The sequence below is a fragment of the Oncorhynchus gorbuscha genome, linkage group LG01, assembly GCF_021184085.1.
Source record: "Oncorhynchus gorbuscha isolate QuinsamMale2020 ecotype Even-year linkage group LG01, OgorEven_v1.0, whole genome shotgun sequence".
Lineage (NCBI taxonomy): Eukaryota > Metazoa > Chordata > Actinopteri > Salmoniformes > Salmonidae > Oncorhynchus > Oncorhynchus gorbuscha.
The window spans coordinates 5,050,817-5,077,123 of NC_060173.1; the positions used below are offsets into that span (position 1 = coordinate 5,050,817).

A 26,307-nucleotide genomic window follows, 5' to 3' on the forward strand; every position below is an offset into this window, starting at 1 on the left:
CCGCCTGTCTCAACACCGGTACACATAAAGTAGGTAGCAGATACCGCCTGTCTCAACACCGGTACACATAAAGTAGGTAGCAGATACCGCCTGTCTCAACACCGGTACACATAAAGTAGGTAGCAGATACCGCCTGTCTCAACACCGCCATAAAGTCAGATACAACACCGGTACACATAAAGTAGGTAGCAGATACCGCCTGTCTCAACACCGGTACACATAAAGTAGGTAGCAGATACCGCCTGTCTCAACACCGGTACACATAAAGTAGGTAGCAGATACCGCCTGTCTCAACACCGGTACACATAAAGTAGGTAGCAGATACCGCCTGTCTCAACACCGGTACACATAAAGTAGGTAGCAGATACCGCCTGTCTCAACACCGGTACACATAAAGTAGGTAGCAGATACCGCCTGTCTCAACACCGGTACACATAAAGTAGGTAGCAGATACAGCCTGTCTCAACACCGGTACCATAAAGCCTGTCTCAACACCGGTACACATAAAGTAGGTAGCAGATACCGCCTGTCTCAACACCGGTACACATAAAGTAGGTAGCAGATACCGCCTGTCTCAACACCGGTACACATAAAGTAGGTAGCCTGTCTCAGACCGGTACCGCCTGTCTCAACACCGGTACACATAAAGTAGGTAGCAGATACCGCCTGTCTCAACACCGGTACACATAAAGTAGGTAGCAGATACCGCCTGTCTCAACACCGGTACACATAAAGTAGGTAGCAGATACCGCCTGTCTCAACACCGGTACACATAAAGTAGGTAGCAGATACCGCCTGGTCCCAGATCAGTGGTGTATCAAATTTAAAATGGACAGACAACTTTCTGGGACCAGGCTACAATAAATAACAAAACATTTTTTTTTTCAACAATTTTGATGTTTTTTTTCTTACATATTTGGAGGATCTATAGGTTTACCTGCCGGTTCCAGAAGCTGTTACACAGGCGAATGGCTGGCGACGTGCTCCCATCGGCGTTGACAACCTTCTGAAAGTGGCAAGTTCTGTTCCTGTGGCCAAGAGAAGGAAGTAGGAAAGAGTCACGATGACACAAATGACATGACAAGCAGCTGTTAATATATGAATGTTGACACAAACGCAGCATTAAAGGGCCCGTTGTTTCTTAGAACAAAACTACACCACAAACCCAAGAGAACATTTGTAGCCTAGAGATATTAGCTTTGCTAGAAATATAGAGTTTTAACCTTTATTTTAACGAGGCAAGTCAGTTAAGAAACAAATTCTTATTTACAACGACAGCCTACCCAGGGAGAGACTGGGCCAATTGTGCGCCGCCTATGGGACTCCCAATCATGGCAGGATAAGATACAGCCTGGAATCGAACCAGGGTCTGTAGTGACGCCTCCTGCACTGAGATGGAGTGCCTTAGACCGCTGCGCCACTCGGGAGCCCTATAGGAATAGCCTGAAGAAATCTGAAGTGTTTTATTTAACTTTTATTTAACTCGGCAAGTCAGTTAAGAAACAAATTCTTATTTACAATGACGGCCTACCGGGGAACAGTGGGTTTAACTGCCTTGTTTCGGGGGAGCAGAACGACAGATTTTAACCTTGTCAACTCGGAGATTCAATCTAGAAACCCTTTTCCATTAGAGGTCCAACAATCTAACCAGCTACCTGCCGTCCCAGAGTGGTTTTATAGGCTGGTGTAACCAGAATGATCACCTGAAAGTTCCCCTTACTGTTCCCCTGATATCTGAAGTTAAAAGGAAAGGTGAACGCAGCTGTCGGGCTGGTTTTTACCAGGCTCGTGTGTTGATTCTGAATCTATCGGAGGAGCGCAATCTATTCTCCAGCCGGCGGGAAGCTAGGCCACAGTACCTCATGAAGACACCAGGGGGCGCCATCGTAGAGGCAAAACGTATGGCAGCTGCCTGAAACTCAGGTGAGATCCCTGGATCCACAAACTTCTGGTAGCCTGCGGGAGACAAGGCAGACAATGACACCAGAGTATAAGAATACTGTAGAGAGGACGTATAGAACATTTTTGTCCCAGGTAAGGTATGCCCACAGGTAAAGGAAGGAACGTCTAACGTTGTGAAATAATAACACAGGGAAAGGAACACCTCTAACGTCCATATGATTTATTAAGAGATAACAAAGGAACATAATGTGACCTCTGACCTTAGTATTCTGGCTGACTGTGGAGCACCTGGCCGTGTGTGTGTGTGTGTGTGTGTGTGTGTGTGTGTGTGTGTGTGTGTGTGTGTGTGTGTGTGTGTGTGTGTGTGTGTGTGTGTGTGTGTGTGTGTGTGTGAGTGTGTGAGTGTGTGAGTGTGTGAGTGTGTGTGTGTGTGTGTGTGTGTGTGTGTGTGTGTGTGTGTGTGTGTGTGTGTGTGTGTGTGTGTGTGTGGAGAACCTGGCTATGTGTGTTTGTCTGATGACGCAGAGAACAACTCACCTAACCACTGATTACCAGCGCATGACCTTGCTTCAGTCGTTCCTCTTCCCTCCTCTCTCATCCACGCAGTCCCTCTCTCTCTCTCCCTCTCTCTGTTCCCCCATCTCTCTCTCTCTCTCTCTCTCTGTCCCACACTCTCTCTTTCCTTCTCTCTGTTCCCACACACCCTCTCTCTCCCTTTCTCTGCCCCCCTCTCTCTCTCTGTCCCCCTTCCTCTCTCTCTCTCCCTCTCTCAGTCCCCCCCTCTCCCTCCCTCTTTCTTACTTACCTAGGTATGGAGACATTGTCTTTTCCCCCAGGAATCCAGGCAGCCATTCATAGAATGCAATATTCTGTAAAATGACAAAAACAAAAATCAGAGTCTATTTAAGTCCTGAGTTACTTGTCTGTGAATGTATAGCCAGTGTACCATACACTTTCAGAGTCTATTTAAGTCCTGAGTTACTTGTCTGTGAATGTATAGCCAGTGTACCATACACTTTCAGAGTCTATTTAAGTCCTGAGTTACTTGTCTGTGAATGTATAGCCAGTGTACCATACACTTTCAGAGTCTATTTAAGTCCTGAGTTACTTGTCTGTGAATGTATAGCCAGTGTACCATACACTTTCAGAGTCTATTTAAGTCCTGAGTTACTTGTCTGTGAATGTATAGCCAGTGTACCATACACTTTCATAGCTTGTTAAAAACAGAGGATAATGACCTTGGTAGTTGCCCCAGGGGGGTGTGTGTGAGAGGTGACGCAGACACCTAAACTCTCAACTAATACCATTTCATCCAAAAAACCCACAACCACCTGGCATTGATGTAACTAACAACTCTCTTTTCTGGTCATGTGACCTGTCGTATTACAGTATAAAATGACCACAGCGTGTTGGTTGGATTACAGCAGACTTTTGCTGGTACCTGGAACGTGGCGACCACGGTTTTTCTGGCGCTTTGAAACAGGTCTTCGTCAGACCACGACGGGTGTTTCTCACGCAGCCGGGAGGCCATGTAATTGTGGTAGCGAAACCACACGATCCCCTCGGCCATGGTGAACACATTCTCGTTGCCCCAGCCGTTACCCAACTCTGGAGGATGGAAGAGCAAATAGGACACACGTGAATAATAATACAGTATATTGACTTGTTGGGGTTGGGTAGTTGGTTGGGTTAATCCCCGGTATGTCTACTTGTACATTCATCTTCTGCACATCTATCACTCCAGTCTTTAATTGCTAAATTGTAATTATATCGCCATCATGGCCTATTTATTGCCTTTACCTCCCTTATCTCACCTCATTTACACACCCTGTATATAGACGTTTTTCTATTGTGTTATTGACTGTATGTTTGTTTTACTCCATGTGTAACTCTGTGTTGTGTTGAATGTGTCAAACTGCTTTGCTTTATCTTGACCAGGTCGCAATTGTAAATGAGAACTTGTTCTCAACTGGCCTACCTGGTTAAATAAAGGTGAAATAAATCCTAATAATTATAATTAAATAAATCAACAGAAAATCAGTCAATTGACTGAAGGGAAATGAAGTCCCTCATCCTGGTATTTGTGTTAATAAGCAGTGATAACTGTCCTGAAACAAAATAATTTGCAGTATTTCTTTACAGTTCAGAACAAGGCAGTTTAACCCCGTTGTTCCCCGGTAGGCCGTCATTAAAAATAAGAATTTGTTCTTAACTGACTTGCCTGGTTAAATAAAAAGATTACAATTTAAAATATTCTCTAAAGGTGCTATTGTCTATATCCTCGTGCTGAAATCTTTATATCCATTACGAAATACATGCAGATATTTGTGGTGCTTCCTTGTTTTCATTCTTCGGGCATTAGTGAGGTGTCTAGCCAGATCAGGCTGGCATTATCAAGCTTTATTTTGTAAGTCCGTTGTCATTCACCACTAAATCCTCAGAGAATAATGCACAGCTTTTTAAATTCCAATGTTTTGTATAGCTGATTTTTGTCAAAGGTGTGGTCTTATGTGAGACGGACAGTGGTGCAGGAGTCACCATGGCAGCTATTGTAGATCTCAAAACTGGAAGAAGAAGAAGAAGAAGAAGATGAAGATAAAGAAAAAGAAGAAGATGAAGAAGAAGAAGATGAAGAAGAAGAAGAAAAAGAAGAAGAAGAAGAAAAAGAAAAAGAAGAAGATGAAGAAGAAGAAGAAAAAGAAGAAGATGAAGAAGAAGAAGAAAAAGAAAAAGATGAAGAAAAAGAAGAAGAAGAAGAAAAAGAAGAAGAAGATGAAGAAAAAGAAGAAGATGAAGAAGAAGAAGAAGAAGATGAAGAAAAAGAAGAAGAAGATGAAGAAAAAGAAGAAGAAGAAGAAGAAGAAGAAGAAGAAGAAGAAGAAAAGAAGAAGAAGATGAAGAAGAAGAAGAAGAAGAAGAAGAAGAAGATGAAGAAAAAGAAGAAGAAGAAGAAGAAAAAGAAGAAGAAGAAGAAAAAGAAGAAAAAGAAGAAGAAGAAAGAAGAAGAAGAAGAAGAAGAAGAAGAAGAAGAAGAAGAAGAAGAAGAAGATGAAGAAAAAGAAGAAGAAGAAGAAGATGAAGAAAAGAAGAAGAAGAAGAAGAAGAAGAAGAAGAAGAAGAAGAAGAAGAAGAAGAAGAAGAAGATGAAGAAAAAGAAGAAAGAAGAAGAAGAAGAAGAAGAAGAAGAAGAAGAAGAAGAAGAAGAAGAAGAAGAAGAAGAAGAAGAAGAAGAAGAAAAAGAAGAAGAAGAAGAAGAAGAAGAAGAAGAAGAAGAAGAAAAGAAGAAGAAGAAGAAAAGAAGAAGAAGAAGAAGAAGAAGAAGAAGAAGAAGAAGAAGAAGAAGAAGAAGAAGAAGAAGAAAGAAAAAGAAAAGAAGAAGAAGAAGAAGAAGAAGAAAAGAAGAAGAAGAAGAAGAAGAAAAAGAAGACAAAGAAGAAGAAGAAGAAAAAGAAGATGAAGAAAAAGAAGATGAAGAAAAAGAAGAAGAAGAAGACAAAGAAGAAGAAGAAGACAAAGAAGAAGACAACAACAAAAACAACAACAAGCAGCATCTCTCACCATAGAGTCCCTCAGGTCCATGTTGACCAGTGGAGGGATCAGCAGCGCTCCACATGAGGTTACTGCCCCCCCTCCTCTTGGGCATGTCCCACTGCTCCCCGGAGGCTAGGAGACCTCCAGAGAAACTCCTCAGGGCGTCAGACCACGAACTAGACGGGCCGTAGATAGAGCTGCCGTCCAGCCACGCTGTCACCAGGTTCACCTACAGTACATAGCATGACATAACGTGACATGACATAACGTAACATCACCTTTTTTTTAAAGACAGAAAATAATGTTTTATTGTCACATACCCCAGATAGGTGCAGTGAAATGTAACATAACATAACATGACATGACATAACATGACATAACATAACATGACCTGATATAAGATGACATGATTTAGCATGACATGACACAACATAGCAGGACATGACATAACATAACATGACCTGATATAACATAACATGACCTGATATAACATGACATGACACAACATAGCAGGACATGACATAACATGACATAACATGACATAACATGACACAACATAGCAGGACATGACATGACATAACATGACCTGATATAACATGACATAACATGACATAACATGACATAACATGGCATGACATAGCACATCTACAGATAGAACATAATAAGAGTGTTTTATTTGGGGTAAAACACTTGGGACAGTGAGCTGCAGGCTTCTGGGCTATGGGTTTGTCTGAAGGGCGGTCTTATAAACCACCATGTCCAACAGACTGACCGGCTGGTCTGACCTGAAGCTCATTATGCTCCGGTCTGGCTCACTTGATAAAGGGCGTGGCACTAGCAACACCAAGGTCGTGGGTTCAACTCCCTCAGGGATGACAGACACATACTAAGACTGTATGCACTCACTAAGCGTCTGTTAAAGTATCTGTGTGCAAGGGTTATTACCTGTGTGTGGGGGTTATTACCTGTGTAATATATCACTAGCCACTTTAAACAATGCTACCTTATATAATGTTACTTACCCTACATTATTCATCTCATATGCATATGTATATACTGTACTCTACAACATCGACTGCATCCTTATGTAACACATGTATCACTAGCCACTTTAACTATGCCACTTTGTTTACTTTGTCTACACACTCATCTCATATGTATATACTGTACTCGATACCATCTACTGTATGCTGCTCTGTACCATCACTCATTCATATATCCTTATGTACATGTTCCTTATCCCCTTACACTGTGTATAAGACAGTAGTTTTGGAATTGTTAGTTAGATTACTTGTTGGTTATCACTGCATTGTCGGAACTAGAAGCACAAGCATTAACATCTGCTAACCATGTGTATGTGACAAATAAAATTTGATTTGATTTGATTTGTGTGGGGGTTATTACCTGTGTGTGAGGGTTATTACCTGTGTGTGGGGGTTATTACCTGTGTGTGGGGGTTATTACCTGAATGCAATGGTTATTACCTGAGTGTGGGGGTTATTACCTGAGTGCAATGGTTATTACCTGTGTGTGGGGGTTATTACCTGAGTGCAATGGTTATTACCTGTGTGTGGGGGTTATTACCTGAGTGCAATGGTTATTACCTGAGTGCAATGGTTATTACCTGAGTGTGGGGGTTATTACCTGTGTGGGGGGTTATTACCTGTGTGTGAGGGTTATTACCTGTGTGTGGGGGTTATTACCTGTGTGTGGGGGTTATTACCTGTGTGTGGGGGTTATTCCCTGTGTGTGGGGGTTATTACCTGTGTGAGAGGGTTATTACCTGAGTGCGGGGGTTATTACCTGTGTGTGGGGGTTATTACCTGTGTGGGGGGTTATTACCTGTGTGTGGGGGTTATTACCTGTGTGTGGGGGTTATTACCTGTGTGAGAGGGTTATTACCTGAGTGCAATGGTTATTACCTGAGTGTGGGGGTTATTACCTGTGTGTGAGGGTTATTACCTGTGTGTGGGGGTTATTACCTGTGTGGGGGTTATTACCTGTGTGTGGGGGTTATTACCTGTGTGTGAGGGTTATTACCTGTGTGTGGGGGTTATTACCTGTGTGTGAGGGTTATTACCTGTGTGTGGGGGTTATTACCTGTGTGGGGGGGTTATTACCTGTGTGTGGGGGTTATTACCTGTGTGGGGGGGTTATTACCTGTGTGTGGGGGTTATTACCTGAGTGCGGGGGTTATTGGGGCTCTGGCTGGAGTGTTTTTCCCAGGGCCCCCTCTGGAATGGCAGTAGGACCCGGCCAGTACGGTTGGGGTCAAAGACTGGGTCTCCCTCTGGGACAGGGATGTGCATAAATTCCGGAGGACAGCCGGGAGGACGGGAGTCCTGGATCTCAAAAACAACGTGGTACCCTGGACAGACAGAGGAGAAATAGTGTCATTTGGCAGGTCGCTGCTACTGTCAATCTGTGCTAAAACCTTTCCAATCCTTTTTGACTACGTTGCCAGGTGTTTACTGGTCACTCATTTTGTGACTATGAACAACCTCCAAGCATTTCATTTCACAACATAGACCCGAAACAATATCTCCTGAATGAGTCGGGAATGAATCATAAACATTCAGATTGATGTTCCCAGTGTCAATTTACCGAAGAATACAGAGAGTACAGTCTGGTTATGTGCAGAGGGTAGGCCCGAGGGGCCCCTGGCCGTCACATCGCTGACCCTGCGCGGGTTGGGGAGCTGTGGCTCCTGGAGCGGCTGGAGGACCCCGTCAGAGTAGCGCGCGGGCAGGAGGCGTACCAAGGGGGAACCTGCACGCGCACAGAGAAGTTCCTCGTCATAAAGCAACAATTCTATAAACGCGTCGTATATCTTTAAATATTCATATTTACAATATTTAATATTGTAAGTTAGTGTTTAAGATTTTCTGATAAACTTACCAACAGCACCTCGACTGTGATAAGCTAAGTTGTTATACCAGCCGTCATATCGTTGGACTTCCCAGGGGACTTTGGCCTGACAATCTGCACAGGTAAATGTATAGAATTTCACGGTCCTTTCAGAGTGATACTCAAAATGCCGGACTTGTATAATAGTTATCAAAGCTTATGCAGATTCCGTGGGTTTTACTAGTAGTACATAAATAACCCGAAATAAGTAACTGGTTACCAGGCTACTTACGTTGAACGAGAAGAGAAAGCACTGCTAGCACTGTCCACATCTGTTTACGCAAATCCATTGATGCGAGAGATTCACCTCAGCACGTACAGACCCACTCCAAGACGGTCAAGAGTTGTCGAGGTGCAGCCTACTGGTGTGGAAAGTGCAAGGTAGGAACCCGTCGGGGAAAATTGTTTCACTAAATGCTATATAGGGGATGTGCATAATTGCGACGTAGCCAAATACGTTTCGTAATGCGTAAAAGCTATGTGATTTGCAGTGCTTTAATTACTACTATAATTAAATTGTGTCTGACACGTATAGAGTAGTTGTATATTGTATGGAAGAAACAACACCAAAGAAAGATTTTAGACATGAAATGTTAATTACATTTTTTTTTTAACTGGAAAACTTACCCAATTTTGAGAAATGAAATGTCATGCGTACTGAAGAGCCTGAGTTAGGAAACATCCAGGTGAGTGATAAGGTGCTCTGGAAGAACAGCCAACAGTGTGTCTAAGACCTAAGTTCTCATAATATACTGACACATGCGTTTCCTTGTAGGAATGGTCGTCACCGGTTCACACACCTCTGTTTCCAAAAAACAACCAATCAAAGCAAGCCTTAAGATACACAAAAGAAATGCCCGGTATAAAATAAGTCTCTCGCCTTTGTGTGTTACTACATTCGTTTTCCCATCTTTCTGTCCCTGTCTTGACCTGCTGGTCTACTTTTTTTGCACTTTCGGGTGAGCATTATCTTAATTAATTAATTTTATATTATTTTAAGCATACTTATTATGCATGACGTTGAAAATAGCATAGTGGTGGTTCAGAGGTAGATGGAGTTTGATTTGTTTTGTTTGTGTGTTTTCTTTGTTATGTGTTTGTTGCTTACAAACCTGCATGGTCTAATTTGAGATGGGTCTTTGGTCGGGTGATAGTTTGCCAGAGAGGGTAAACTTGAGTGCAAGAGTATCCACTTACTGTACCCGTACTCTGTTTAGTTTGAATGTGCTCTTAGTCACAACAGAGTGGTTTCTTAAAGCACTTTGTACGACCCCCCCCCACCACAAAAAAAAAAAAATTGACGTACCAAATGAGAGTATGTTCAAGTAAAAATGATCTTGATTCAGAAATAAAATACTTTCTTTAAGTGATATAATATATAGTATACATCCTGAGACAGCAACAGAAGAAAATCAGCTTTTCATTTATCTTAATGTCCAGCCTTTATATTGAGCCTCACAATGAAGTGTTTTACCATGTTCTTTAAAGGACAACCAGGACTACAAGTAGACAGCAAAACTATTGGACATAAACTGTTGCATTCATGAGTTTAATTGGCAACCAAAGCAAAAACCGGATAAAAAAATAATTTATATGAATCCTGTAAATACGGAAATGGTTTGTTCAGTGGGAAATGAATATTCAACTGGTCATTGACTACTGTTTGTAGTTTGACGGCCACTGTGAGCTAATTACAATATTATAGACACTATGACCTGGGATTTACTATAGTCTATGTAGAAGAACCCCTTACAGTATTATAGACACTATGACCTGGGATGTCCTATGGTCTATGTAGAAGAACCCCTTACAGTATTATAGACACTATGACCTGGGATTTACTATGATCTATGTAGAATAACCCCTTACAGTATTATAGACACTATGACCTGGGATTTACTATAGTCTATGTAGAAGAACCCCTTACAGTATTATAGACACTATGACCTGGGATTTACTATGATCTATGTAGAAGAACCCCTTACAGTATTATAGACACTATGTCCTGGGATGTCCTATGGTCTATGTAGAATAACCCCTTACAGTATTATAGACACTATGACCTGGGACTTACTATGGTCTTCTATGTAGAAGAACCCCTTACAGTATTATAGACACTATGTCCTGGGATTTACTATGATCTACTATGTAGAAGAACCCCTTACAGTATTATAGACACTATGTCCTGGGATTTACTATGGTCTATGTAGAAGAACCCCTTACAGTATTATAGACACTATGACCTGGGATTTACTATGGTCTACTATGTAGAATAACCCCTTACAGTATTATAGACACTATGACCTGGGACTTACTATGGTCTACTATGTAGAATAACCCCTTACAGTATTATAGACACTATGTCCTGGGATTTCCAATGATCTATGTAGAAGAACCCCTTACAGTATTATAGACACTATGTCCTGGGATTTACTATGGTCTATGTAGAAGAACCCCTTACAGTATTATAGACACTATGACCTGGGATTTACTATGGTCTACTATGTAGAATAACCCCTATTATAGACAGTATTATAGACACTATGACCTGGGACTTACTATGGTCTACTATGTAGAATAACCCCTTACAGTATTATAGACACTATGACCTGGGACTTACTATGGTCTACTATGTAGAATAACCCCTTACAGTATTATAGACACTATGACCTGGGACTTACTATGGTCTACTATGTAGAATAACCCCTTACAGTATTATAGACACTATGACCTGGGACTTACTATGGTCTACTATGTAGAATAACCCCTTACAGTATTATAGACACTATGACCTGGGACTTACTATGGTCTACTATGTAGAATAACCCCTTACAGTATTATAGACACTATGTCCTGGGATTTACTATGATCTACTATGTAGAAGAACCCCTTACAGTATTATAGACACTATGTCCTGGGATTTACTATGGTCTATGTAGAAGAACCCCTTACAGTATTATAGACACTATGACCTGGGATTTACTATGGTCTACTATGTAGAATAACCCCTTACAGTATTATAGACACTATGACCTGGGACTTACTATGGTCTACTATGTAGAATAACCCCTTACAGTATTATAGACACTATGTCCTGGGATTTCCAATGATCTATGTAGAAGAACCCCTTACAGTATTATAGACACTATGACCTGGGATTTATGACATTCCAATTCCCCAGTGTACATTATCCCCTACTATATAGTAATGAACTGATGGCTCAATGTATCGTCTATCTCTGGATCTTTAGCCAGGAAGTGAGACGCTCTCAACACACTAACACTGTCTCTTCTGGTCAACGCTGTCTGCTCTCAGCCCCCGGAGATCCTGAGGAAAGATGACCTTCTACGATGACATTTACCCATTCTACCCCCTACCAAGAACCTCCTTTATCTTCAGCACCCACCTCCTCACCATTATCCTGGTCTTCCTGGTCCTCACGGTCAGCTTCCTTCTTATTCTGCCAGGTATCAGAGGCAAGTCGGTGAGTAGAACCAACTGGTGCAACCTTCCTATGGCGTAACATAGCCCACCTATCATTTAGCCCAAACAACTACCTCTTTCCCTACTGAATTTATTTTATTTATTTATTTATTTTGCTCCTTTGCACCCCATTATTTTTATTTCTACTTTGCACATTCTTCCACTGCAAATCTACCATTCCAGTGTTTTACCTGCTATATTGTATTTACTTTGCCACCATGGCCTTTTTTTTGCCTTTACCTCCCTTCTCACCTCATTTGCTCACATCGTATATAGACTTGTTTCTACTGTATTATCGACTGTATGTTTGTTTTACTCCATGTGTAACTCTGTGTTGTTGTATGTGTCAAACTGCTTTGCTTTATCTTGGCCAGGTCGCAATTGTAAATGAGAACTTGTTCTCAACTAGCCTACCTGGTTAAATAAAGGTGTTCTCAACTAGCCTACCTGGTTAAATAAAGGTGTTCTCAACTAGCCTACCTGGTTAAATAAAGGTGTTCTCAACTAGCCTACCTGGTTAAATAAAGGTGTTCTCAACTAGCCTACCTGGTTAAATAAAAGTGTTCTCAACTAGCCTACCTGGTTAAATAAAGGTGTTCTCAACTAGCCTACCTGGTTAAATAAAGGTGTTCTCAACTAGCCTACCTGGTTAAATAAAGGTGTTCTCAACTAGCCTACCTGGTTAAATAAAGGTGTTCTCAACTAGCCTACCTGGTTAAATAAAAGTGTTCTCAACTAGCCTACCTGGTTAAATAAAGGTGTTCTCAACTAGCCTACCTGGTTAAATAAAGGTGTTCTCAACTAGCCTTCCTGGTCAGATAAAGGTGTTCTCAACTTGCCTACCTGGTTAAATAAAGGTGTTCTCAACTGGCCTACCTGGTTAAATAAAGGTGTTCTCAACTAGCCTACGTGGTTAAATAAAGGTGTTCTCAACTAGCCTACCTAGTTAAATAAAGGTGTTCTCAACTAGCCTACCTGGTTAAATAAAGGTGTTCTCAACTAGCCTACCTGGTTAAATAAAGGTGTTCTCAACTGGCCTACCTGGTTAAATAAAGGTGTTCTCAACTAGCCTACCTGGTTAAATAAAGGTGTTCTCAACTGGCCTACCTGGTTAAATAAAGGTGTTCTCAACTGGCCTACCTGGTTAAATAAAGGTGTTCTCAACTAGCCTACCTGGTTAAATAAAGGTGTTCTCAACTAGCCTACCTGGTTAAATAAAGGTGTTCTCAACTAGCCTACCTGGTTAAATAAAGGTGTTCTCAACTAGCCTACCTGGTTAAATAAAGGTGTTCTCAACTAGCCTACGTGGTTAAATAAAGGTGTTCTCAACTAGCCTACCTGGTTAAATAAAGGTGTTCTCAACTAGCCTACCTGGTTAAATAAAGGTGTTCTCAACTAGCCTACCTGGTTAAATAAAGGTGTTCTCAACTAGCCTACCTGGTTAAATAAAGGTGTTCTCAACTAGCCTACGTGGTTAAATAAAGGTGTTCTCAACTAGCCTACCTGGTTAAATAAAGGTGTTCTCAACTAGCCTACCTGGTTAAATAAAGGTGTTCTCAACTAGCCTACCTGGTTAAATAAAGGTGTTCTCAACTGACCTACCTGGTTAAATAAAGGTGTTCTCAACTGGCCTACCTGGTTAAATAAAGGTGTTCTCAACTAGCCTACCTGGTTAAATAAAGGTGTTCTCAACTGGCCTACCTGGTTAAATAAAGGTGTTCTCAACTGGCCTACCTGGTTAAATAAAGGTGTTCTCAACTGGCCTACCTGGTTAAATAAAGGTGTTCTCAACTGGCCTACCTGGTTAAATAAAGGTGTTCTCAACTAGCCTACCTGGTTAAATAAAGGTGTTCTCAACTAGCCTACCTGATTAAATAAAGGTGTTCTCAACTAGCCTATCTGGTTAAATAAAGGTGTTCTCAACTAGCCTACCTGATTAAATAAAGGTGTTCTCAACTAGCCTATCTGGTTAAATAAAGGTGTTCTCAACTAGCCTATCTGGTTAAATAAAGGTGTTCTCAACTAGCCTATCTGGTTAAATAAAGGTGTTCTCAACTAGCCTACCTGATTAAATAAAGGTGTTCTCAACTAGCCTATCTGGTTAAATAAAGGTGTTCTCAACTAGCCTACCTGATTAAATAAAGGTGTTCTCAACTAGCCTATCTGGTTAAATAAAGGTGTTCTCAACTAGCCTATCTGGTTAAATAAAGGTGTTCTCAACTAGCCTACCTGGTTAAATAAAGGTGTTCTCAACTAGCCTACCTGATTAAATAAAGGTGTTCTCAACTAGCCTACCTGGTTAAATAAAGGTGTTCTCAACTAGCCTACCTGGTTAAATAAAGGTGTTCTCAACTAGCCTACCTGGTTAAATAAAGGTGAAATGAAAATAATAATAATAAAATATTAATGCCAACAGAAATGGAATCTTCAGACTCGATTGATCTTCATATTCCATTTCTGTTGGCACAAATCTGACTCCGTATACCTACTGTAGCCTACGATTAGATAATATAATTTTCTCAATGTAGATACATATAGACTTAAACTGATTATTTCCCCTTGAAATGTGATTAACATCAAATGGATTAATAAAACACTAAAACATGTATTATAGCCGTCAGTCGGTGAAGGTAGGTACACGCTTCGTGACCTGACGTGTGTCCTCAAACCCTCGTTTCTAGAGACTGTTCTGGATGTTCCGGATCATCATCAGTTTCTTCATAGGTGTGGTAATCGTAGGTAAGTACTTTACCTAGCTGGATATTACTATCAATTTCACATCATCATAATTTTGCAACACTATACAAGAGTTTTGAACTCTCTACATATTTATAATTTATTTTTTATACCACAGGATTGTAATGTAACGTAATGTAAAGAATTGTTGAATAGGCTACTCGATTCTGATTCGTCGAGAGGGTGTCAATTATTTCACAGTAAACTCACATCAAAAGAAATGATAATCAACTGCCATAAAGTAGTTCATAGTATTGTTGTTGTTTTTAGTATGACACCCAATCTCAATCTCAATCTCAATCTCAATCTTAATCTCAATCTCAATCTCAATCTCAATCTTAATCTTAATCTCAATCTCAATCTCAATCTCAGCACTGAATTTCACCAGTGACTGGGCTGAGGCCCGAACCACCACCAACGCTACCTACAAGTCCTTCAGCAGTGAGGAGGTGAACGCTGAGGTGGGCCTGCATGTTGGACTGTACGGCATCAACATTACTTTAAGAGGTGAGCCAATAGGCTAGGGGGGAAGCTAAACTGACCCTAAATGTACATTCAAATAAATAAAAACAAATGTATAGGCCTCCGCATCGCCGTGCGAACTACGAATAGCTCCATATAGCTCTGCATTAACATGATTGGTTGGTAGGTGGGGGGGGTACTTCCTGTATAAATACACTCACTTCTTTGACTACTTCCTTCGCAACAGCTCTGCTCTGCTCAGCAAGTATGAATGCCTCCGTAAATGCTGTGCCGCAAATGCAGACACCGGAATAACCAGAATAACCAGAATAACTGGAATAATCTACTAATACAGAGTACTTATACAGTGCATTCAGGAAGTATTCAGGAAGTATTCAGACCCCTTGACTTTTTTTTTTTTTTCTTCATTAATTTACCCACAATACCCCATAATGACAAAGACAAAACTTCTTTTTAATAGAAATTTTAGCAAATATATAAAGAAGAATAATCAGAAATATCACATTTACATAAGTATTCAGACCCTTTACTCAGTACTTTGTTGAAGCACCTTTGGCAGCGATTAGAGCCTCGAGTCTTCTTGAGATGAACCGTCACTTGAAAACTAGTGAACCAAAGGAGACGTAATATATACGCTAGTGTTGAATGGAGCCAAAACCACTCCCTTTTCCCGGGATAAATACCAGCGAGAAACCGGTCAATTATAATAAAATATTATAATACATTATTTATATGAACATGACGTGCAAATGGAAACTGTTAAAATGATATATGTGTGGATGTCTAAATCTGGATTCTATACGGCATTCTCTCTGGTCACTGCATGATCAACGCTCAGGGTGGAAACCTGACTTTTATTACAGTGATTTGCGAAAGTATTCGGCCCCCTTGAACTTTGCGACCTTTTGCCACATTTCAGGCTTCAAACATAAAGATATAAAACTGTATTTTTTTTTTGTGAAGAATCAACAACAAGTGGGACACAATCATGAAGTGGAACGACATTTATTGGATATTTCAAACTTTTTTAACAAATCAAAAACTGAAAAATTGGGCGTGCAAAATTATTCAGCCCCTTTACTTTCAGTGCAGCAAACTCTCTCCAGAAGTTCAGTGAGGATCTCTGAATGATCCAATGTTGACCTAAATGACTAATGATGATAAATACAATCCACCTGAATACTTTCGCAAGGCACTGTATTTACTGTGCCAGGTGGACCCACATTTCCTGCAGCATAGGCTATGCTACAGTAATATAAAAAGAGCGAATGCGCTGTCTAATTGACACATCTCCATCTGGATTTCATGGGGTCACCTTATTTTTTTAAATATATATATTTTTTAAATTGTAAGGATTATTTTTTTTTAATTCCAGCTGCAAAGTTTTAAAACACTCATATATCGTTGCTTTAAATCAGTACACAAGCGAGTGGTCTTTCTCTCTCTCCATCAATTCCATTCAAATTGTATCCAAAATAGATCATTCTGTTCTAGATTGATATATATATATGTCCTAGCCTATTTCTTTCAGGTAATACATTCAATGCAGGTTTAGTCTTATATTTGGCTAATGAACGATAGCCTATGTTTAATAAGCTTCTAACTGATAGCCTCTGTCTCTTGCGTAATACCCAAGTACCTGTGCTCCGCTGGCCTCTCCTTAGATAACGCTCCTTAGCTCTTGGAGTCCCATGCAGGAAAATATAGACTAGATAGAATAGCTTGCTTTTTTTGTTATTTTTTTGTTACCAGTGACAGACAGGTTGTGACAGACAGGTTACCAGTGACAGACAGGTTGTGACAGACAGGTTGTGACAGACAGGTTGCCAGTGACAGACAGGTTGTGACAGACAGGTTGCCTCCCACCTGGTTACCAGTGACAGACAGGTTGTGACAGACAGGTTGCCTCCCACCTGGTTACCAGTGACAGACAGGTTGTGACAGACAGGTTGTGACAGACAGGTTGTGACAGACAGGTTGTCTCCCACCAGGTTACCAGTGACAGACAGGTTGTGACAGACAGGTTGTGACAGACAGGTTGCCAGTGACAGACAGGTTGTGACAGACAGGTTGTCTCCCACCAGGTTACCAGTGACAGACAGGTTGTGACAGACAAGTTGTGACAGACAGGTTGCAAGTGACAGACAGGTTGTGACAGACAGGTTGCCTCCCACCAGGTTACCAGTGACAGACAGGTTGCCTCCCACCTGGTTACCAGTGACAGACAGGTTGCCTCCCACCTGGTTACCAGTGACAGACAGGTTGTGACAGACAGGTTGTGACAGACAGGTTGTGACAGACAGGTTGTCTCCCACCAGGTTACCAATGACAGACAGGTTGCCTCCCACCTGGTTACCAGTGACAGACAGGTTGCCTCCCACCTGGTTACCAGTGACAGACAGGTTGCCTCCCACCTGGTTACCAGTGACAGACAGGTTGCCTCCCACCTGGTTACCAGTGACAGACAGGTTGCCTCCCACCTGGTTACCAGTGACAGACAGGTTGCCTCCCACCTGGTTACCAGTGACAGACAGGTTGCCTCCCACCTGGTTACCAGTGACAGACAGGTTGCCTCCCACCTGGTTACCAGTGACAGACAGGTTGCCTCCCACCTGGTTACCAGTGCTGTAGCTCTCGGTCTGGGATTGTGACACATAACTTGTCATGTGTGTTATAAGTGCATGTATTATAAACGACCCATTGTCCTCTATGGTCTCTATCCTTCCAGGGAATCCTGTGAATCAACTGAACGAAACCATCAACTACAACGAGATGTTTGAGTGGAGAGACACCATCGAGGAGGAGTACGAGGATGCCCTAGAGAGAGGTCTACCTAACCCCATCCTCTATATCGCTGAGAAGTTTACCCTCAACAACCCCTGTGGTCTCATCTACCAGTACAGATACTCTGGGCGCTACGCCTCGGCCACTCTCTGGTAAGCTGACTAGATCTAAACACGTGTAGTGCTTTTACATCTGCATTGTTTGCTGTTTGGGGTTTTAGGCTGGGGTTTCTGTACAGCACTTTGAGATATCAGCTGATGTACGAAGGGCTATATAAATAAATTTGATTTGATTTGATATTTCACCACCAGATATGAAGGTTAATGTTAAGCATCAAGTCAAATTAAATCAAATGTGATTAGTCGCATGCACCGAATACAACAGGTCTACATACATGGTAGTGGATATTTCACAGTGAAATTTATAAGCCCTTATTAATGTGGAGGCTATATACAGGGTATTACGGTACAGAGTCAATGTGGAGGCTATATACAGGGTATTACGGTACAGAGTCAATGTGGAGGCTATATACAGGAGGTACCGGTACAGAGTCAATGTGGAGGCTATATACAGGGTATTACGGTACAGAGTCAATGTGGAGGCTATATACAGGGGGTACCGGTACAGAGTCAATGTGGAGGCTATATACAGGGTATTACGGTACAGAGTCAATGTGGAGGCTATATACAGGGTATTATGGTACAGAGTCAATGTGGAGGCTATATACAGGGTATTACGGTACAGAGTCAATGTGGAGGCTATATACAGGGTATTACGGTACAGAGTCAATGTGGAGGCTATATACAGGGTATTACGGTACAGAGTCAATGTGGAGGCTATATACAGGGTATTACGGTACAGAGTCAATGTGGAGGCTATATACAGGGTATTACGGTACAGAGTCAATGTGGAGGCTATATACAGGGTATTACGGTACAGAGTCAATGTGGAGGCTATATACAGGGTATTACGGTACAGAGTCAATGTGGAGGCTATATACAGGGTATTACGGTACAGAGTCAATGTGGAGGCTATATACAGGAGGTACCAATGGGAGGCTACAGAGTCAATGTGGAGGCTATATACAGGGTATTACGGTACAGAGTCAATGTGGAGGCTATATACAGGGGGAGTCAATGTGGAGGCCAGGGTATTACAGAGTCAATGTGGAGGCTATATACAGGGTATTACGGTACAGAGTCAATGTGGAGGCTATATACAGGGTATTATGGTACAGAGTCAATGTGGAGGCTATATACAGGGTATTACGGTACAGAGTCAATGTGGAGGCTATATACAGGGTATTACGGTACAGAGTCAATGTGGAGGCTATATACAGGGTATTACGGTACAGAGTCAATGTGGAGGCTATATACAGGGTATTACGGTACAGAGTCAATGTGGAGGCTATATACAGGGTATTACGGTACAGAGTCAATGTGGAGGCTATATACAGGGTATTACGGTACAGAGTCAATGTGGAGGCTATATACAGGGTATTACGGTACAGAGTCAATGTGGAGGCTATATACAGGGTATTACGGTACAGAGTCAATGTGGAGGCTATATACAGGGTATTACGGTACAGAGTCAATGTGGAGGCTATATACAGGGTATTATGGTACAGAGTCAATGTGGAGGCTATATACAGGGTATTATGGTACAGAGTCAATGTGGAGGCTATATACAGGGTATTACGGTACAGAGTCAATGTGGAGGCTATATACAGGGTATTATGGTACAGAGTCAATGTGGAGGCTATATACAGGGTGTTACGGTACAGAGTCAATGTGGAGGCTATATACAGGGTATTACGGTACAGAGTCAATGTGGAGGCTATATACAGGGTATTACGGTACAGAGTCAATGTGGAGGCTATATACAGGGTATTATGGTACTGAGTCAATGTGGAGGCTATATACAGGGTATTACGGTACAGAGTCAATGTGGAGGCTATATACAGGGTATTATGGTACAGAGTCAATGTGGAGGCTATATACAGGGGGTACCGGTACAGAGTCAATGTGGAGGCTATATACAGGGTGTTACGGTACAGAGTCAATGTGGAGGCTATATACAGGGTATTATGGTACAGAGTCAATGTGGAGGCTATATACAGGGTATTATGGTACAGAGTCAATGTGGAGACTATATACAGGGTATTACGGTACAGAGTCAATGTGGAGGCTATATACAGGGTGTTACGGTACAGAGTCAATGTGGAGGCTATATACAGGGTATTATGGTACAGAGTCAATGTGGAGGCTATATACAGGGTATTATGGTACAGAGTCAATGTGGAGGCTATATACAGGGTATTACGGTACAGAGTCAATGTGGAGGCTATATACAGGGTATTATGGTACAGAGTCAATGTGGAGGCTATATACAGGGTGTACCGGTACAGAGTCAATGTGGAGACTATATACAGGGGGTACTGGTACAGAGTCAATGTGGAGGCTATATACAGGGTATTACGGTACAGAGTCAATGTGGAGGCTATATACAGGGGGTACTGGTACAGAGTCAATGTGGAGGCTATATACAGGGGTGGAGGCTACCGGTACAGAGTCAATGTGGAGGCTATATACAGGGGTAGAGTCAATGTGGAGGCTATATACAGGTACAGAGTCATTGTGGAGGCTATATACAGGGGGTACCGGTACAGAGTCAATGTGGAGACTATATACAGGGGGTACTGGTACAGAGTCAATGTGGAGACTATATACAGGGGGTACTGGTACAGAGTCAATGTGGAGGCTATATACAGGGTATTACGGTACAGAGTCAATGTGGAGGCTATATACAGGGGGTACCGGTACAGAGTCAATGTGGAGGCTATATACAGGGGGTACCGGTACAGAGTTAATGTGGAGGCTATATACAGTGGGTACCGGTACAGAGTCAATGTGGAGGCTATATACAGAGGGTACCGGTACAGAGTCAATGTGGAGGCTATATACAGGGTATTACGGTACAGAGTCAATGTGGAGGCTATATACAGGGGGTACTGGTACAGAGTCAATGTGGAGGCTATATACAGATGGTACCGGTACAGAGTCAATGTGGAGGCTATATACAGGGGGTACCGGTACAGAGTCAATGTGGAGGCTATATACAGAGGGTACTGGTACAGAGTCAATGTGGAGGCTATATACAGAGGGTACTGGTACAGAGTCAATGTGGAGGCTATATACAGGGGGTACAGAGTCAATGTGGAGGCTATATACAGGGGGTACAGAGTCAATGTGGAGGCTATATACAGGGGGTACCGGTACAGAGTCTATATGGAGGGTATATACAGGGTGTTACGGTACAGAGTCAATGTGGAGGCTATATACAGGGGGTACAGAGTCAATGTGGAGGCTATATACAGGGGGTACAGAGTCAATATTGAGACTATATACAGGGTGTTACGGTACAGAGTCAATGTGGAGGCTATATACAGGGGGTACAGAGTCAATGTGGAGGCTATATACAGGGGGTACAGAGTCAATGTGGAGGCTATATACAGGGGGTACCGGTACAGAGTCAATGTGGAGGCTATATACAGGGGGTACCGGTACAGAGTCAATGTGAAGGCTATATACAGGGGGTACCGGTACAGAGTCAATGTGGAGGCTATATACAGGGGGTACAGAGTCAATGTGGAGGCTATATACAGGGGGTACCGGTACAGAGTCAATGTGGAGGCTATATACAGGGGGTACAGAGTCAATGTGGAGGCTATATACAGGGGGTACCGGTACAGAGTCAATGTGGAGGCTATATACAGGGGGTACCGGTCTGGCCCCGCAGCCTTGTGAATTTTGACTTGTTTAAAGGTCTTTCTCACATCAGCTATGGAGAGCGCGATCAGTCTTCCGAAACAGCTGGATCTCTCAAAAGCATGCTTCAGTGTAGCTTGCATGGAAGCTAGCATGAAAGACATTTAGCCCGTCTGGTAGGCTGCGTCACTGAGCAGCTCGCGGCTAGGTTTCCCTTTGTAGTCCGTAATAGTTTGCAAGCCCTGACACATCCAATGGGCGTCAGAGCCGGTGTAGTAGGATTCAATCTTAGTCCTATATTGACACTTTGCCTGTTTGATGGATCGTCTGAGGGAATAGCAGGAGTTCTTATAAGCATCCAGATTAGTGTCCCGCTCCTTGAAAGCGACAGATATAGCCCTTAGCTCGGTGCGGATGTTACCTGTAATCCATGGCTTCTGGTTGGGATATGTACGTACGGTCATTGTTGGGATGACATCGTAGATGCACTTATTGATGAAGCCGGTGACTGAGGTGGTGTACTCCTCAATGCCATTGGATGAATCCCAGAACATATTCCAGTGTATGCTAGCAAAACGATCTTGTAGTGTAGTATCTGCGTCATTTGACCATTTCCATATTGAGCAAGTCACTGGTACTTCATGCTTTAGTTTTTGCTTGTAAGCAGGAGTCAGGAGGATATAATTATGGTCAGATTTGCAAAAAGCAGGGTCAGCAAGAGCTTTGTATGGTCTCTGTATGTGGAAGTAAAGGTGGTCTAGAGTTTTTTTTCCCTCTGGTTGCAGATGTGACATGCTGGTAGAAATTAGGTAAAATGGATTTAAGTTTGTCTACATTAAAGTCCCCGGCCACTAGGAGCTCTGCTTCTAGATGAGTATTTTCTTGTTTGATTATTGCCTTATGCAGCTCGTTGAGTGCGGTCTTAGTGCTATCATCGGCGGCGGTAAATAGACGGCCGCGAAAAAAAATATAGATGAAAACTCTCTTGGTAGACAGTGGTACTCTACCTCAGGCAAGCAATACCTCAAGAATTCTTTAATATTAGACATCCCACACCAGCTGTTATTGACAAATACACACCCACCACCACCCCTCGTCTTACCAGATGTAGCTGTTCTGTCCTTGCCGATGCACGGAAAACCCAGCCATCTGTATATATACAGACACGACGGATGGTCTCGAACGCATCTCATCCAGTTTATTCTCCAGTGATTGCAAGTTGGCAAATAGAATGAATGATAGAGGCAGATTACCCACTCGCCAACGAATTCTCACAACGTACCCGGATCTGCGCCCCCCTGTATCTCCGTCACATGAATGACGGGGATTTGGGCCTGGTCTGGGAGAAACAGTATATCCTTTGCATCAGACTCATTAAAGAAAGAAATCTTTGTTCAGTTCGAGGTGAGTAATCGCTGTTTTGATATCCAGAAGCTCATAAGAGACAGTGGCAGAAACATTATGTACAAAAGAAGTTATAAACAATGCGAGAAAAAAAATGTTGCACAATTGTTTACGAGCCCGTAAAAAGGCAGCCATCCCCTCTGGCGCCATTATGGGAATCATAGGGATGGAGATCAAAGGGTATGGTAAGGGGGTGAGGGTAGGGTAAGGGGGTGAGGGTAGGGTAAGGGGGTGAGGGTAGGTAAGGGGGTGAGGGTAGGGTAAGGGGGTGAGGGTAGGTAACGGGGTGAGGGTAGGGTAGGGTAAGGGGGTGAGGGTAGGGTAAGGGGGTGAGGGTAGGGTAAGGGGTGAGGGTAGCGTAAGGGGGTGAGGGTAGGTAAGGGGGTGAGGGTAGGTAACGGGGTGAGGGTAGGTAAGGGGGTGAGGGTAGGGTAAGGGGGTGAGGGTAGGTAAGGGGGTGAGGGTAAGGTAAGGGGGTGAGGGTAGGGTAAGGGGGTGAGGGTAGGGTAAGGGGGTGATGGTAGGGTAAGGGGGTGAGGGTAGGGTGAGGGGGTGAGGGTAGGGTGAGGGGGTGAGGGTAGGGTAAGGGGGTGAGGGTAGGTTAAGGGGGTGAGGGTAGGATAGGGGGTGAGGGTAGGGTAGGGTAAGGGGGAGGGTAGGGTAAGGGGTGAGGGTAGGGTAAGGGGGTGAGGGTAGGGTAAGGGGGTGAGGGTAGGGTAGGGGGTGAGGGTAGGGTAAGGGGGTGAGGGTAGGGTAGGGGGTGAGGGTAGGGTAAGGGGGTGAGGGTAGGGTGAGGGTGTGAGGGTAGGGTAAGGGGTGAGGGTAGGGTAGGGTAAGGGGGTGAGGGTAGGGTAAGGGGGTGAGGGTAGGGTAAGGGGGTAAGGGTAGGATGAGGGGTGAGGGTAGGGTAAGGGGGTGAGGGTAGGGTAGGGTAAGGGGGTGGGGGTAGGGTAAGGGGGTGAGGGTAGGGTAAGGGGGTGAGGGTAGGGTAATGGGGGTGAGGGTAGGGTAAGGGGGTGAGGGTAGGGTAAGGGGGTGAAGGTAGGGTGAGGGGTGAGGGTAGGGTAGGGTAAGGGGGTGAAGGTAGGGTAAGGGGGTGAGGGTAGGTAAGGGGTGAGGGTAGGGTAGGGTAAGGGGGTGAGGGTAGGGTAAGGGGGTGAGGGTAGGGTAAGGGGGTGAGGGTAGGGTAATGGGGGTGAGGGTAGGGTAGTGTAAGGGGGTGAGGGTAGGGTAAGGGGGTGAGGGTAGGGTAAGGGGGTGAGGGTAGGGTGAGGGGGTGAAGGTAGGGTAGGGTAAGGGGTGAGGGTAGGGTGAGGGGTGAGGGTAGGGTAGGGTAAGGGGGTGAGGGTAGGGTAGGGTAGGGTAAGGGGGTGATGGTAGGGTAAGGGGGTGAAGGTAGGGTAGGGTAAGGGGGTGAAGGTAGGGTGAGGGGGTGAGGGTAGGGTAGGGTAAGGGGGTGAGGGTAGGGTAAGGGGGTGAGGGTAGGGTGAGGGGGTGAAGGTAGGGTAAGGGGGTGAGGGTAGGGTAAGGGGGTGAGGGTAGGGTAATGGGGGTGAGGGTAGGGTAGGGTAAGGGGGTGAGGGTAGGGTAAGGGGGTGAAGGTAGGGTAAGGGTGTGAGGGTAGGGTAGGGTAAGGGGGTGAGGGTAGGGTAAGGGGGTGAGGGTAGGGTGAGGGGTGAGGGTAGGGTAAGGGGGTGAGGGTAGGGTAGGGTAAGGGGGTGAAGGTAGGGTAAGGGGGTGAGGGTAGGGTAAGGGGGTGAAGGTAGGGTAAGACGTAGGGGTTACTGAAGCGTCATCCAGAACCATTGAAAACCCTCTGACTGTAAATACACTGTCAAATGTAAAACATGTGTCGTTTCCCAGGACAGCGTTCTGCTGCTGGATGGTAGCCAACGTCCTATTCTCCATGCCTGTCATCCTGTACGCTGGCTACATGATGGTGGCCACCGCCGCCTTCATCTTCTTCTCCGTGGCCTCCTTCTCCACCATCATGAACCTGCCTACCTGTCTGTTCACCATAGGCACCTCTGGAGCCTTCCAGACAGAGTACAGCAGTTCTTTCTGGCTGGCACTGGCCACAGGTAAGGAAAGGTTTACCAGAGCTGAAGGCTCTTTCCTTAATTTCAACTTTCCTCAATTCCTTTGTGTCCTCTTTCCTAGCCTCCATCTCAAGAGCTTAGGAGGTTAGGAGAAAGGGCTCTAGGAAACAAGGAAAGATTAATTGAGAAAGAGCCAAGTTATCCACACTAATGACAACATTAAAGGACATTTTGTTAAAAAGTCATCCATCTTGTTTTCCAGGTGTCCTGTGTCTGGTCATCGGAATCCTGGTGGTTCTGCTGGACTGCCTGATCCCTGAGAAGATACGAGAGGCCTTCAGCGTCGGGGTGGACAACGACGAAGATGAAGATGTTTATTTTGGAGAGGGATACCTGAACTCCAACTTCCTGGCAAGCGTAACCACCACACCTTTGACAACCTTAGTACTTCCTACGGTAAATCTGCCAGTTTAATAAGTAGATGCAAGTCTAGCTCTGGTCCAGGGCTTCATTTAGTTGCCCTCTAAGAGTCACCATCACTTCTGTAGCTCTACTGATGTAGGATCTTAATTTGAGCCAGCAGGAACAAGAAATGTGCATTTGTATTTGTAATATAATTAATGGACATTTGCCTAGCCAAAATCAAGTCTGAAATTTCTAAGTGGAAATTAAAAACTTTTAGAAGCCTATTTAAACCTCAAATACACAACAGGGTCATCAAATTAAGATCCTACATCTGTAGTAATAGGTTCATTTTCTTGATTTAACTATAAATAATGTTATTTTCTTCTTCTTATGTGTTGCAGGATGTGATTCAGAAAGACAGCCACCAACCATCACTCCAGGAGCTGTCAATCGCAATGTAACCTAACGTAGCAGGTGTCAAAAGATGCCTGAGCGGAGTTCCCACATCTGGTTTTCAGAAAAAAAAGTATATCCCTGAAAACCGGTTGTTGGCAACTCCTCTAAGTCAGATTCGAGTCAGATTCATAACCTCACTCCCCAGCTTGAAAGGTCTCTACCACACTATCGAATCCCTAGCCTTTCGACAGCGTAGTTGGTTAAAACGTTGTCAAGGAGGGCAGTCACGTGCGAGACATTAGCCTCTGTCGAGTTCCCAACAACCGGATGTCCTGGGTTCCAGTCTGGCTGTGAGGCGACGAGGGAGGAAGTGGTACTGCTAGACTAGCACAGTGACCTCCTTTACAAAGGCCTCTTGTACTGTACTGTACTGTACTGTAAATAATGTGTATAAAATGTGTTCTACTCTG

General features: G+C 43.5%; 2 protein-coding genes across 2 annotated transcripts in view; one reads left to right on the forward strand and one right to left on the reverse strand.

Annotated features, from left to right (window-relative positions):
* LOC124031608 (dual oxidase 2-like) overlaps positions 1-9,090 on the reverse strand; it is a 64,472-nt gene extending 55,382 nt beyond the window's left edge. The window contains 10 exon segments of the mRNA XM_046343072.1: positions 938-1,028; positions 1,860-1,956; positions 2,708-2,771; positions 3,344-3,510; positions 5,461-5,662; positions 7,614-7,801; positions 8,038-8,202; positions 8,332-8,415; positions 8,573-8,702; positions 8,968-9,090. Coding sequence (XP_046199028.1) covers positions 938-1,028; positions 1,860-1,956; positions 2,708-2,771; positions 3,344-3,510; positions 5,461-5,662; positions 7,614-7,801; positions 8,038-8,202; positions 8,332-8,415; positions 8,573-8,630 — 1,116 coding nt within the window. The 5' untranslated portion in view covers positions 8,631-8,702; positions 8,968-9,090.
* A 141-nt stretch (positions 9,091-9,231) lies between these two features.
* Positions 9,232-26,307, forward strand: LOC124031921 (dual oxidase maturation factor 1-like). Its single transcript, XM_046343730.1, has 8 exons — positions 9,232-9,299; positions 11,656-11,824; positions 14,505-14,562; positions 14,932-15,066; positions 17,771-17,978; positions 24,861-25,078; positions 25,299-25,492; positions 25,843-26,307. Exons 2-8 carry the CDS (start codon positions 11,678-11,680, stop codon positions 25,900-25,902), a joined length of 1,020 nt encoding a protein of 339 aa, XP_046199686.1. The 5' UTR covers positions 9,232-9,299; positions 11,656-11,677; the 3' UTR covers positions 25,903-26,307.

Bases quoted from the DNA above. Each gene is read 5' to 3' on its own strand.
- LOC124031921 (XM_046343730.1), top strand. From the start codon at position 11,678: ATGACCTTCTACGATGACATTTACCCATTCTACCCCCTACCAAGAACC. The intron at 14,563-14,931 runs GTAAGTACTTTA...TCTCAATCTCAG, and splicing joins CATAGGTGTGGTAATCGTAG to CACTGAATTTCACCAGTGAC. The intron at 25,079-25,298 runs GTAAGGAAAGGT...CTTGTTTTCCAG, and splicing joins CTGGCTGGCACTGGCCACAG to GTGTCCTGTGTCTGGTCATC.